The sequence below is a fragment of the Rhinatrema bivittatum genome, chromosome 7, assembly GCF_901001135.1.
Source record: "Rhinatrema bivittatum chromosome 7, aRhiBiv1.1, whole genome shotgun sequence".
Lineage (NCBI taxonomy): Eukaryota > Metazoa > Chordata > Amphibia > Gymnophiona > Rhinatrematidae > Rhinatrema > Rhinatrema bivittatum.
The window spans coordinates 255,779,961-255,793,899 of record NC_042621.1 but is presented as its reverse complement, the minus strand read 5'-3'; the positions used below and the strand labels follow the sequence as shown (position 1 = coordinate 255,793,899).

General features: G+C 45.5%; 1 protein-coding gene across 1 annotated transcript in view; it reads left to right on the top strand.

Annotated features, from left to right (window-relative positions):
• The window catches only part of ABCC2 (ATP binding cassette subfamily C member 2), a 149,309-nt gene that overhangs the window by 26,774 nt on the left and 108,596 nt on the right, over positions 1-13,939 (top strand). Inside the window, exons 3-6 of the mRNA XM_029610078.1 lie at positions 4,045-4,191; positions 12,323-12,457; positions 12,893-13,015; positions 13,558-13,613. Coding sequence (XP_029465938.1) covers positions 4,045-4,191; positions 12,323-12,457; positions 12,893-13,015; positions 13,558-13,613 — 461 coding nt within the window. The remainder of the gene's footprint in view (positions 1-4,044; positions 4,192-12,322; positions 12,458-12,892; positions 13,016-13,557; positions 13,614-13,939) is intronic.

The window sequence follows — 13,939 nt, the reverse complement described above, 5'->3', positions numbered from 1 at the left end:
TTGGGCCCTCAGCTCAATGGGAACCGAAGCGGTGAGCTGGCACCGTGAGCTTTCATTTGCCCCTCCCCCTTCCCCCCTCCCCCCCCCCTTTTTCTACATCCCGTCCCAGCTCACCCAGTCCAATCATGGCAGTGACGGTTCTCGGCAGGGGGCCAGCTCTCAGGGCTCCTTCCCAAACCCTGTACTCATGGGTCCTTAGTCTGGCCACTAGGTGTTGCTGTTGTGCAATGACTAGGACTCCCTCTTCTCAGGGGCTGGGAATGCTGCCTCCGTGGCATTCCCAAAACCAACCTGCCCGGGGAGGAGGATCCTGGCCTTGGAACTGAATGTAGGCCCTTTATATGGCCGTGTGCATTACTGCCACCGAGGCATGGGGCCACTCATATTTCAGGGAATAATAATACTCACCCTGTGGCAATGAGAAATGTTTCTACAAAGGCATTATTTGTGAAATTCTTTGTGCCACTCCCCTGTACCCCTGGGGCCAGCTATTAGTTATGTGAAAATGTTTAGATGAAACTTGACTTTCTTCCTCCCTAGTGAGAATAGGAAGGATTGAGCCATGGTTTCAGATTATTGTAATCCTTTACTTATTGATGTAACCATTTTTATCATTAAAATCATTGTATATTATTTTATTGATGTATTAGATTATGCTGTATTATCAAATGCATTATGATGTATATGACTATTGCATTTAATTGTTTGATATAAACTGCTTTGAGTCAAATTTGTTTTGAAGAAGACTGTATAAAAGTGTAATATGTTTAAAACAATGTCACAAATTTCCCTACATGAAGTGGGATATGATGGGGTCAGTTTTCGAAAAGATTTGTCTGGCTGAGTCCCATATTTAGCACCCCAAACTTGGAGTTTAAATATGTCTCCCACTGACAGGCCAAGTTTTAGCCAGGTAAGTTGTTATATGTTTAAAACGTAACCAGATAAATTATAGACAATGTGAGGGTATTCTGAGGCAGAGCAATGCTATCCGGCCAACTAAGCCAGTATTCACAGTTGTCCAGCTAAGTTAGCCAGATCACTCTAGGACTGCCTTAGAGCAGTTCTGAAGCTATCTGGGTCATGTACATGGATAATTTAGTTTTTAACCGACTATATATTCTGAATATATCCAAATAAGTATATTAAAAAAAAAAAACGTCTGTGCCTTCAGACCCAGTCCCCCACTCTTCCATCACCCAAATACTGAAAGGTACTGTTGACTTGTAATTTATCTTCCTCCCACCCCCTAACTCCTCAAATTAAAAAAAAAGTGGGTTACAGCTACCAAGGCCAGCCCCCCCTCATCACGATATTACATGTAAGCCGCTCTCCTGCCCCCCCACTCGCAACCTCAACTTCACCATCCTCACGCAACCCTGGACTCCCCAAACCCCAGCCGGAAGTGCAGTCCACTCTTCTCTGCTTCCAGCATTGCTCTGACAGTGTTTTGGGATGGTGGGGTCTGGAGGATCGGGCCTGAAGGCCCAGATGTTTTGCTTTTTTTTAGGTACTTGGTTATATTCTGAACACAGCTAGGAAGGGTTAAACTTATCTGGGTACACTTACCCAAATATTTTCAAACCTACCCGGCTGCATTCAGCTGGTTAATTTTAGCCAAGTATATTCAGCGAGAGTCTTGGCCTACTGAATATCCATGACAAGTTATCCGACTTACTTTAGCTGGATAACTTGTCTATTTGCCGGTTAACTGAATATGGACCTGGATACATTTATGCAATATAATTTGTGACATCATAGCCACTATGAACCAATCAGATCCAGTATGTGTGATGTCATTTGTGACACTCTTTCTTACTGCCCCCAGAGTTTTTGGGTGCGAGAGCCACTTAAAGAATTTCAAATCTGGGGCCTTATTATAAAAAAAATAACTTTTCGCCATTCTGTGCCTGTCGGTGGATATCATTATATGTTGTGTTGTAGACTACAGGACCACTGTGTTCTTTTATATCACTCCATTTCAATACCTGAAGCTCGTGCGTTGTTTGATTTACTTGAGGTTTTCCTTAGTAACGTGGTATCTTCCCTTTTACAAAAATGTAGTGAGAGCCTTCCAAAAATAAAAAGAGTTAAATGAGGCCAGCCTCATGGATCAATATCAGTGCTGTGCACTGCCATGTATAAGGATCTGACCTTGATTCACAGATCAGGTGTCCTGTTCCCCATACTGGCTAGCACATGGCATACCCAGGAACTTCGGTATTTTGTATCAATTACTGGATCTCCGCAGAAACACAGAAAATTTCTGGGTGCAGGCTGAATTGGCAGGGGTCATCAACCCATGTGAGCCAGAAGAAGGGAAGAGGTGTCATTGGCCTAAGAGTGTTAGAAGGAAGAAGCTTCACCGGCCAACATGGGCTGGAGGGAGGGAGGTATCCTCAACCCACTGAGCTAGAGGGATGGAAGCCATGTCATTGTCTGTATGAGCTGGAGGAAGGCGGGCCAGGCGAATGGAGGCTGTGGCATGGGCTGGAAGGAGGGAGGTAGCAGCAGCATTTGCTGTGCTGGCCACACGGAGAGAGATGGCATCAGTAACACTGGCCATGCAGGCTGAAAGGAGGGTGGTGGCAGCAGCATTGGCTGCACAGGTCAAATGGATAGTGGTGGCGATAGCATCGGCCTGTGTAAGCTGGACCGCAGAAGTGGTAGTGGTGATGGTGGCAGGTGGTCCTGGAAGCAAGCAGTTGAACTGCAGAAGTCAAGCTTCAGGAAGGGGGGGGGGGGGGGGGAGAGAGAGTGTGTGAAACCGTGTGAGTGTGTGCAAGTAAGAGAGTCTGAGAGGAGAGAGGGAAGAGAAAGTTTGTGCACATCTCCCCTCACCCCCCTACTACTCTACTTATTTCTGGTCAGGGTGACCAGAAATAAGTTCCCAGGTATGGGACTGGGGATGACATGGAGGCAGCGTTCACAGCCCCCAAGCGGCCACAGTCATCATGTAATGGTGACACCTAGTGGCTAAATTTGGGACCCATGATTGCAGGGTTCTGGAGGGAGACCTGGGGCATGGCCCCCAGTTGAGGACTGTTACTGCAATGTGCAGACTTGGTATTTAGGAGCTAGGAGAGGTATAAAATAGGGGGTAAATCTCCCAGGTACCTGCAAATGAGGACTCATGGTGCCACAGCCCAATAGAGATTGGTTCTGAGCAGGAGGAATCCACAGAGTTCTGGCAGCCATATTTTGGTTTTGGAGAAAACTGAATTCTCTGAAGATTGCCAAATCTTTCACTGGACCAAACATGAGAGTCACCCAGAGATAGTGCTGCTGCTGCTGCACACAGCTCTATGTCATCTCCTACATTTGGTGATGTGATTCATGCAATCCCATGAGCGCAGGTTCAGCAGTGTCTTCAGGTAACTCTCACGCTGCTTTCAGATGAGGCTTGGCACAGTCTGCACGGAGTCTAGTCAAACAAGTAATAGGTAGAGATGATACCGTTCCACAGATAACTGAGGCACATTTTCAGCACTGCCTTTGGCATTTCCGAAGGAGTGGAACTGAATAGTTTTGGAAGGTTAATTAATTTTATTTTTTTGCAGATTAACATAGCATACTGACTCTTGCTCTCTCCATTAAGCCCTTTTTTATTGCTTGTTCCTGATATTCTTGACTTTGAATGTTGTTTTATTATTACATTGTATTTTTATTTTGCATCATATGGTGCATTTTGATGTTTTAAAGCAGAAACTGAACAATGAACCAAAAGAGAGGGTGGATGTCTTTGGACGGGGCAGTTCTTTACCAGTTTCTGAAATGTACTATCACATGAGATCATGCACGTCCTGTTTCATGGGAAACTGGATAAATGTATGAGGCTGTGAGGCATTAATCAATATAATCATTGACTAGGAATGGTTGCAGGGACAACCAAAAGAAGATACAACCCAAATGGCACAAACCTTGTTTTCACTGTGAAATACGATGTAGACAATTTATTAGTCTTATATGCAATATGTAGACAAAAAGTATATTTCCCACATTGTCTCCCTCTTAAGTCTTGCTTCTTTTGTTCTTTCTCCAAAGTGTCTCACAGGGCTACTTTTCTTTAACTCGATAGCTGAGTTGGCTGTCACACTTTCTCCGAACTTTCAAAACTATTCTGACCCAACTCTTGGAAACCAGAAACCAGCCGTTCTGTACACTAATCCATCGATTTATGCAGCAACATGGGTAAGAACAGAATCTGCCCGAATGATATTGAGTGAATAGAAAATATCAATTTGTGCAGGGCTTGGATAAAGGTCCATTTGTACAGCAACATGGGTAAGAACGGAATCTGCCAGTCTAGGTAATATGACCTTCAGAATCAAGCCAAACAGTCTATGCGGTAATACAGGGAGGCAAAAATACTACTTTCTTAGCGTGTAGACAGATGGACTCAGGACCAATGGGTTTATGCTCCTCTGCCAGCAGATGGAGCTGGAGCAAGCTGACATCTCAGTATACATAACTCTGCAGTGACCCCAGCTTGCCAGTATTCTCCGTCTCCAGCAAATGGTGGACATGCATCTCCCTATGGGGATTGCTTCGAGCTTTTTGAAAGGAGAAATTTGAAATTCTAAATTATGGAAAAGAAAGCCCCACGATCATACCTAAAGGTCCCTCCCCAGTTGAGAATTACTGTGGTGATTTCTGTGGTCACTCAGAGGTGTACCTTGGTTCAGTAGCTGGCTTTCCCAGCATGGACTTAGCTACTGGTTTAGTTGAAAAGCAGGAGGTGCAGGAGGCCGAGCACAGCAGTGATGGCAGATGCCCTTTCCCCCCGCAGCTGGAGACCATCTCTGTACTCAGCCGGTAAGCGCTGAGTTCAGGTAAGGTTTAAAAAAAAATAGGTACTGGAAGCGTAATGAGATATATTATTAGGAGCTGGAAGAAAAGAAAGAGAGAAAAAGAATGAAGAGAAAGATAACCTTGTGGGCGAGGCCTATATTGCTATAGGGATTAAGGGGTGTGAGAGAACTAAGTGTTGTAGAAGAACAATTGCCTAGCTGTTATAGGGTGAAGGGTGGAGTTGAGCAATTAGAGTTGAGGTAGAATTGTTTTGGTCTCTGGAGGGAGAAAATTCAAGAAGGGTTGCCAGATGGAGCGAATCACCCCCCTTTATTTTTTTTTACTAGAAGAAGTTTTTACCAACATAGCTTCCATGGTAAGTAGCTTGATCATCTTCATTTCCCAAACTGATTGGGGAGAATGGGAGGGACCAATCCAACTGGTCAGGATTGTTTGTTTCACAATGAGGCTAGATCTGTTCAGGAATAGCTTGGAACTTTTAGTCAAGGATTGGGGCGCAGGAGTGCAGCGCCCAAAAAAAAAATGTAAATCGAAAAGGAGAGGAACTTGCAGGATATTAGAACACAACTGCCTTATTGTGTCCCAAAAATGGTGAGTGAGTGGGCAAGCCCAAAAACTATTCGTCACTTCCTGTTTACATGTTTTATGCACTGAATTGTTCCTTATATAGTTTTACATTGTTGTATATGATGATAAATGTCAATAAAAATGACAAAAAAAAAGAGAAGTTTTACTTCAGAGGCAGTTAGGGGGATTTCAGTACTTCCTCCAGTCTCCGTGCTCCGTTCGCTCCCGTTTCCATTGGGGTTGGGGAACTGGGCAGCCTGGCAGGTTGAGCGGTCCCTGGTTGGGCTAGGCCCTGCACTTAGGTTTTTTTCTTGCACACCATGTGGTAGACTGTGACGGTGTTTCTCACAGGCTCCTGTGCGTACTCTGATGCGCTCTACAGTCTCTGTGCACACATTGTACGCTTGGTTTTTGGATGCGCTTTTTACGTGCACAAATTTTACACTGTTCACATGCTTAGCTTGGCGCACAGGTTGTGCATGCACCTTGCTGCACTTTCTTCTAGGTGCTTATTTTTTGTGCACATTCCCCTTTGAGCGCAAGCCGTTCAGATGCATGTTTACGCCGCAATGGCGCCGGTGAGCAAGAAGCCTAAGCATCTTCCTATTTGTGTTGCCTGGCATATTAGGGCTTCTCAGTCTGACCTGGCTTCTAACCTGTGTCAGTGCTGCTCAGTCGCTCAGGGAGAGTTGTCTTCCTCGGATTTTGCTAAGCCTGGCTCTTCCCATTCCGATGATGGGTTGGTCATGGCCCTGACTGGGGGGATGCCAGATCTTGGCTCTCCCTTGACTGGCTCCTCCGCTGGCAAGGGCAGTTCTGTGGGACCAGCTCCAGTTCCTTCTGTGCTTGGTCTGGCCCTGGCTGCTTTTTCTTGGGTGGAATTTTTTAAAGGCTTACAAGCTTTTCTTCAGACTCAGTCCTCCGCTTCCCCCATTTCTGCCCGATCAGACGCTCAGCCAGTGGTTCCTCCCTCTTCTAGTCCTATGCTTAAGCGCTGGAGCTCACCTCAGTTCCCTGTGGGTGTTCCCGACAGGAATCCGGATGGCACTGATGATGAGGTTGATCTTGATTCCCAGGGCTGGAACTGTATCGAACCATGTTGCAGTTCTTTCATAGAGATGAACCGCTGGCCCTAATTTCTCAGACCTTGAAACAGCTGGGTGTCCCTGGTTGAGATGCCATGTCAGAACCAAGGAAGAACCCCATTTTGGTTTCCTTACATAAAGCCTCTTGTTTTTTCCCCCCGATGATGGATGCCATTCAGGAATTGATTGATCTGGAATGGGATGACCCAGAGAAAAATTTTAAAGGGGGTCGGACATTGGAAGGCCTGTACCTCCTGGATCCGCTGTGAGAGAGCGTTTGTGTTTTCCCAAAGTGGATGCACTGGTATGTAACCAGAACAAAATTAGATCTGTGTCAGGAAATACTTTAATTAAAGGTGAAAACCAGTGCCCGACTCGGGCTGAGTTTCGCCCATACAACGTGGGCTGCTTCAGGGGTTAGGCACAATAGCTCAGTGCACAGTCTGTAAATGGATTAACATATCAGCAAACAGGAAGTCTACTGTATTTGTCACCACATGAATGTTGTTTAAATTTACAGTACAGAACAGCACAAATACGCAAGTCGGCGCTCAGCATACTGGTAGTGTATAAAGCTGAGATGTTAATCGGTTTACAGACTGTGCGCTGAGCTATTGTGCCTAACCCCTGAAGCAGCCCACGTTGTATGGGCGAAACTCAGCCTGAATCGGGCACTGGTTTTCACCTTTAATTAAAGTATTTCCTGACACAGATCTAATTTTGTTCTAGTTGCATTGGTTGCGTTGCTGCTACGTTGGATTGGTTTCCTGTTGTTTTCTGCACTGGTATGTGCCGTCTCTAAGCGGACGACTATCCCTGTATAGGGAGGAACGACCTTGAAGGTTGTACATGATAAAAATTGAGGCTATTCTTAAGCAAGCTTTTGAGGCGATGGTGATGATTTTACAGATTGCTTCCTGTTGCGCCCTAGTGGCGCAATCTTGTCTGCTTCTCTCTCAGAAGGTTGATGAGGCTGGAGGGAATTCCAGAATGGTTATGGAGCCTGTGACCACCTTTTTAGCAGATGCAGGCTGTGATTTGGTTCATACCTCGGCCAGAGGAGTGGCTTTGTTGATAGCGACCAAGCGTCAACTCTGGTTGTGAAATTGGTCAGATGACGCAGCCTCCAAAGCTAATCTTACCAAGATGCCCTTTAAAGGCTCACCCTTGTTTGGGAGTGAGTTGGAGAAACAGGCCAGTAAGTGGAGCGAGTCTCCTGTTCCTCGGTTACTGGAGGATAAGAAGCAGTTACAGCGTCCCTTTGGTATGAAGGGTCATCTACGGGGTTCCAGGCACTTTCATTCCTACAGAGAGTTGACCTTTCAGCAGACTCTGCCTTTTGGTAGTTCTTTCATTCCCGACAGCACAAGAAAAGAGAGGGCTCGGGTGACGGTCCTTCTCGAGCTTCCCATTGAAGCTCGAGAAGCACCTTCCATAACAAGAGATGGGGGACATTTCTCTGTATTCTATCAGAAGTGGGTCGAGATCACATCGGATAGTGGGTCCTGGAGGTGATACGAGAAGGATATGTGCTGGAATTTCATAGTATTCCTTGGGACGTGTTCATGGTATCCCCTTGCCACTCCCTGCAGAAGAAGCAGGCAGTGGAGTTCATGCTTCAAAGGCTCCTCAGTCTGAGGGCTGTGATTCTGGTGCCCATGTCTCAAGAAAGTATGGAGTGATATTCAATTCCATTAATTTTGTTGTGCCCAAGAAAGAGGGCTCCTTTTGTTCTATCCTGAATCTCAAAAGTGTCAACCATCATTTGAAGGTGACTCATTTCCATATGGAAACATTATGCTCTGTGATAATGGCAATGCAGTTGGGGGAATTTCTGATCTCCTTGGATCTGTTAGAGGCTTACCTTCATATTCCCATTCAATTGGAACACCAATGCTTTCTACATTTTGCAGTGTTGGGGCATCATTATCAGTTTTAGGCGCTGCGCTTTGGTCTACCCACTGCTCCCGGAACATTTTCCAAGGTTATGATGGTAATAGCGGCGGCCTTGCGAAAAGAAAGGAGCCCAGTGCACCTATATTTGGATGACTGTCTGATTCGAGCCAAGTCTCAGGAAGAGAGCTGTCTGGTGACACACAAGGTGATCTCCTTATTGCAGGAGCTCAGTTGGGTGGTGAACCTGACCAAAAGCAATCTTCAGCCCTCCCAGTCGTGGAGTATCTGGGGGTCCGGTTCGGCACAGGGCAGGACAGAGTTTTCCTATTGGAAGCTCAAATCCAGAAATTGATATCTCAAGTGCGTCAGTTAGTGAATATCATACGCCCGATAGTGCGGTCCTACCTACAGGTGCTCGGCTTGATGGCAGCTACCCTAGAAAAGGTGCCAGGGGCAAGGGCGCATATGCATCCTCTTCAGCACTCTCTGCTGTCTCGTTGGAACCCACAGTCTCAGGACTATGTAGTTCGGCTCCACTTATAGATGGAAATCTGCTCCTGCCTCCAGTGGTGGTTGCAGGAAGATCATCTGAGAAAGGGAGTTCCCTTGTCTTCTCTGATCTGTTTGGTACTCACAACAGATGTGAGTCTCTATGGTTGGGGGCTACTGTCTGGAGTTAATGGCCCAAGGATGTTGGAATGCTGAAGAGTCCCATTGGAACATCAATCGCCTGGAAGCCTGGGTGATATGGCTGGCATGCGTGCAGTTCAGCCCCAGGCTGCAGGATCAAGCGATTTGCGAGATGTCGGACAACGTGACATTAGTGGCCTATTTCAATCACCAGGGAGGAACCAGGAGCCAGCAAGTGTTGCAGGAAATAGACCAGCTTATATAATGGACGGAAGGTCATCTGCAGATGATCTCGACTTCTCACATTGCAAGAAAAGACAACGTAATAGTGGATTTTCTCAGCAGGGAGAGTCTGGACCCAGAATAGTGGATGTTGTCAGCCAAGCCATTTCAGCTAATTGTGGATCGCTGGGGCCTTTCATTCCTAGACCTGCTGGTGACTTCTCGCAATGCAAAAGTTCCTCGATTCTACAGCTGCAGGAGAGATTCGTGGTCCCTAGTAATAGATGCTTTCATACAGGTTTGGCCGGAAGACAGATTGCTTTATGCCTTTCCTCCGTGGCTCTTGCTGGGCAGAATAATTTGCAAGATCGAAGGCTACAGGGGGATAGTAATCCTGGTGGCACTGGACTGGCCCAGGCATCCAGTGGTTTTCAGATTTGCGAAAAATCCTAGTGAAGATCCCCTTCGTCTTCTGCCACACATGGATCTGTTACAGCAAGGACCAGTTCTTCTCGAGGATCCAACTTGGTTCTGTCTTATGGTTTGGCCCTAGAGAGGGCTTGCCTGTTAAAGCGTGGTTATTCCTCTGCAGTGATTGCCACCTTACTCCATGGTCACAAGTTCTCCACTTCCTTGGCTTATGTGCGAGTTTGGAGAGTTTTTATGGCCTGGTGTGAGGAGTGGAAGTTTCTTCCTCATTCAGTTAAGATCCCACTCATTTTGGATTTTTTGCAGGATGGGTTGAATAAAGGACTGGCCCGTAATTCCTTGAAGGTGCAGGTTGCGGCTCTTGCCTATTTCAGAGGCCTGGTGAATGGTGTTTCTTTGTTGTCTCATCCTGATTTGGCTCATTTTTTGAAGGGAGTGAAGCATTTTAGGCCTCCCTTGAGGTTACTGGTTCCATTGTGGAGTCTTAACTTGGTGCTGGATTGTTTTGCAGACCCTACGTTCCGACTGCTGTATTGCCTTTCCTTGCGGTTGTTGACCTTGAAGACTGTGAATTGAATTTCTGGGGGCCATTCCTTCGGGTTACTTTAGGGATGACTCCGGGGTGTTACAGCTGCATATGTTCCATCCTTTTTATCCAAGGTAGTCTCGGACTTTCATTTGAATCAGTCTGTCTCATTGCCATCCCTGGATAAGGTCAGGGATGCGGAGGAGTATCGCCTCTTGCACTCCTTGGATGTCAAGTGACTTGTCGTGTGGAATCTAGAGGTTTCTGAACCTTTTCAAAAGACAGATTGCCTGTTTGTGCTCCATGGGAGTAAGCAGGGTGCTCTGGCTTCACGGGCTACCATAGCTCATTGGATTAAGGAAATAGTCACAGCCGCATATGTGGATGACGAAAATCCGTTGCCTACTCAGGCTAGGGCTCATTCCACTAGGGCTCAGGCAGTGTCATGGGCGGAGGTTAGTTTGTTGTCTCTTGTCGATATCTGCCGAGCTGCAATGTGGTCCTCCTTACATACTTTTTCCAGGTTTTATCGTCTGGATGTGCAGGCCCGGGAGGATGCAGCCTTTCCATGTGCGGTGTTGACTGGACCGCGGGCAGCCTCCCACCTTGTTGGGGCATAGCTTTGGTACATCCCACTGGTCCTGAGTCCATCTGTCTTCACTCTAGGAAATGGAGAAATTACTTACCTGATAATTTTGTTTTCCTTAGTGTAGACAGATGGACTCAGCTTCTCGCCCTCGGCTGCCACATGAGTGTGTCAGTACTCCTCCTGTGGGGCTCTGGGTCCCAAGGAATTACTGGTAAGTGTTCATCCAGTCCCTAGCTTGGGGTACCTAGAATCTTATGTGAGTTCAATGATTATAGTTGGTTGAGTACATTTCTGGTTACCTGATTTTAAACATTTTTTTAATCAAGTTTTTTGCTGGTCTGTCCACAGTTGCTTTTGAAGAGAATACTGACAGGCTGGGGATCACTGCAGGGTTATGTATTGTATACTGTAACGTCAGCTTGTTCCATCTCCATCTGCTGGCAGGGAAGAATAAACCCACTGGTCCTGAGTCCATCTGCCTACACTAAAGAAAACAAAATTATCAGGTAAGTAATTTTTCCATTACTAAGTGACATGTTAGGGCAATATTCAGCTGTCTGCAAGACTATTTTCAATAAACAAATTTACTGCAGATGCAGTAAACTAATAGAATACAAATTACTGCAGTGTTAAAAAAAATTGTGCTAACATGAAAATGTGAACACGAAAATATGAGTCCAGGACCCCTGCATGCAGGAACTTCAGATTTGAGACCACACTTGTATGGCATCCTAGACTAACCCTGGACCCCATAAGTCTGAGCTAACTTTACTCCGCCTCAGACCAGGAGTTACATTTTCAGCATTAAAACACCTTCAGGAATTTAATGCATCTCCCTGCATTGAGAAATAATAGCTAAGGCCTTCATTACCATTGGATTTGTATGCAAGCGCGCTACAGTTTTTGTGCACAAAACTCCTTGTTAAATTGGGAATAAAATTTGCACACAAAAAATGTTCACAGAACCACACCTTAACATATGCAAAGACCATAGTGCACCTTATTACATCGGCCTGTCAGTGAGCTTAAGGAAAGTCACTTTTCCATATCTGTGCTTTAAGTTTAACCAACTATGGGCTGGATTCATCATTCTTCGCAGAATGATGAATCCAGCGAAAAAGGGGGCGGGCCTGAGATAGGGGTTTATCGTGTGTGTTAGGGCCTTATTGTGTGCGATAAGGCCCTAACGCACGCGATAAACGTTTAGAAAATAACTCCCTATAGTTGGGTAATAATAAAAACCGATGCCTTCTATCCCCTCGCCTTGCTGGAGATTTATGTAAAGTCCATGTGAGAAAAACATGCTGCTGGACCCTCCACCCCGGAGGTGGCTACATGCATATTTCCAAAGTACTAAAAATGCTAATGCATACTGCAGTGCTATTTTGTAAAATGCACTATATAAATCCACATGATTAATACTTCTGAGATTCCAGTTTCCAACATCCCAGCTAATCCTCTACTTTTTCAAAATTATTGTGTACTTTTTAGTTAGCAGTGCAACATATTGCTTGAAGATAGAAGGAGATAAGAAAAATGCTGATCTTTTGACCCTTACCATTACAGCTGCTGATTCTCTTGATCCACTATAGCAAAGGCTACTCCATCAGGAAGGACTCCAGTATTCTCTTCCTCTTCTGGACTTTTGCAGTCATCTGTGGGATTTTTCCATTTCAGACTCTGGTCCGGGAGGCACTACAGGTCAGAAGTGTATTAATTAACATACCCGTAACATTGACATAGCAGGAATGCCCTGACAACACAGCAAAAAGAAACAGCAGCTATGCAGGTTTGGGAGAGATTTGACAGTACTGCACCCCCCCAGTCAATGCAGCCTTTTTTAAACCCCCAGTATTAAACTACTGTTCAAGGTTGTAAGTGCCATTCCATGCAGATTACCCCAGTGCTTTTTTATATGTGTCTCATCTTTATTACCTTTATTGAGAAATGATTTTCTGTTTAAAGATTTTTGAACACTATCAAGCTATGATTGCCTTCTCAGACTGTTTTAAGTCTTGTATATTACTTATATAAAAATTCATAAGGATGAATAAAAAAAAAAGAGAGAGAAACCAGTGCAAATAGTCTGGCTGGGTAGAATGATGGAGATTAGCTCATCCTATTCTCTCTTCTTAGGGCCCGATTCCTGATCTCCCTCGTTTCTGCCTTTTCTTCATCTCCTATGGCCTTCAGGTCATCATCTGGCTCCTCTCGGCCTTTTCTGACATATCCTCGGAAGCAAAAGAAGCAGCAAAGAAGGTAAAACCGGTCTCTTCATGTTTACCCAGTTAAGTAGTTTTTGACCTTACAGAACACGGCCCTACGTAGGGGAAGAGCATTCCAAATCTCAGCGAGAGGACTGGGGAAATCCAAGAGGTGAGAGCTTCCAGGGAGCCCAGCAGAAGGTTTTCAGGAAAGTGGGCCAGTAACTGAAATTTTAAACAAAACGTAGAGGGGAAAATTATAAAAAAAAAAAAGTAGATGATTAGTGAGCTTCTTTTGCGTATGCTGTCAGTGTTGATTTCGGCGGCCAGTGGTAGCCCTTCCCATCTTCAGTGCTCAGGACACACAGGGGTGGAGAAACAGGGTCGGTTGCTAACAATATCACAACAGTGCCAAGGACCCAGATCAGCTGCAGCTTACACTGCAGTTCTTACCTCTTGGACATGAATGGATGCAAAGATCGAGCACATGGTGTAGTTGCTTTTTCGTTCTGCTGCTGATTGGGATATACTCTCTACATTTGACTGAAACTGATACTTGTGTTTGTTCTTTGTGGGCTTTTTTGTTCTGTCATGTAGAACCCAGAGAAAACAGCCTCGTTCCTGAGCAGACTCACTTTCAACTGGTTCAACAGGTACCGTATGTATGGACTGGAGTAGAAGGAGCCTGTATCCCTGTGCTTCAGAGAACCTCACAGTTTCTTGTCCTCTGTCCCCTCACTATAAACAACATTATCAGGGGTAGTGACTAAGGGTGGTGGTCAAAACTTTGTATCATGCAATTTCCTTTCTGTTTTGGAGATTTTGTGCGAGCAGTAATGAATGACATTGAACCCGGTAGCCTCATAATTGATTTTAGAGCGCTTACTACAGATAAGTTGCCAGAAACCCACAAGTGACAGGCTCTGTTTGTTCAAGGTCCAGTGCAGCACTGGCTTTGTGGAGGGGGAGTGAGCAAGCA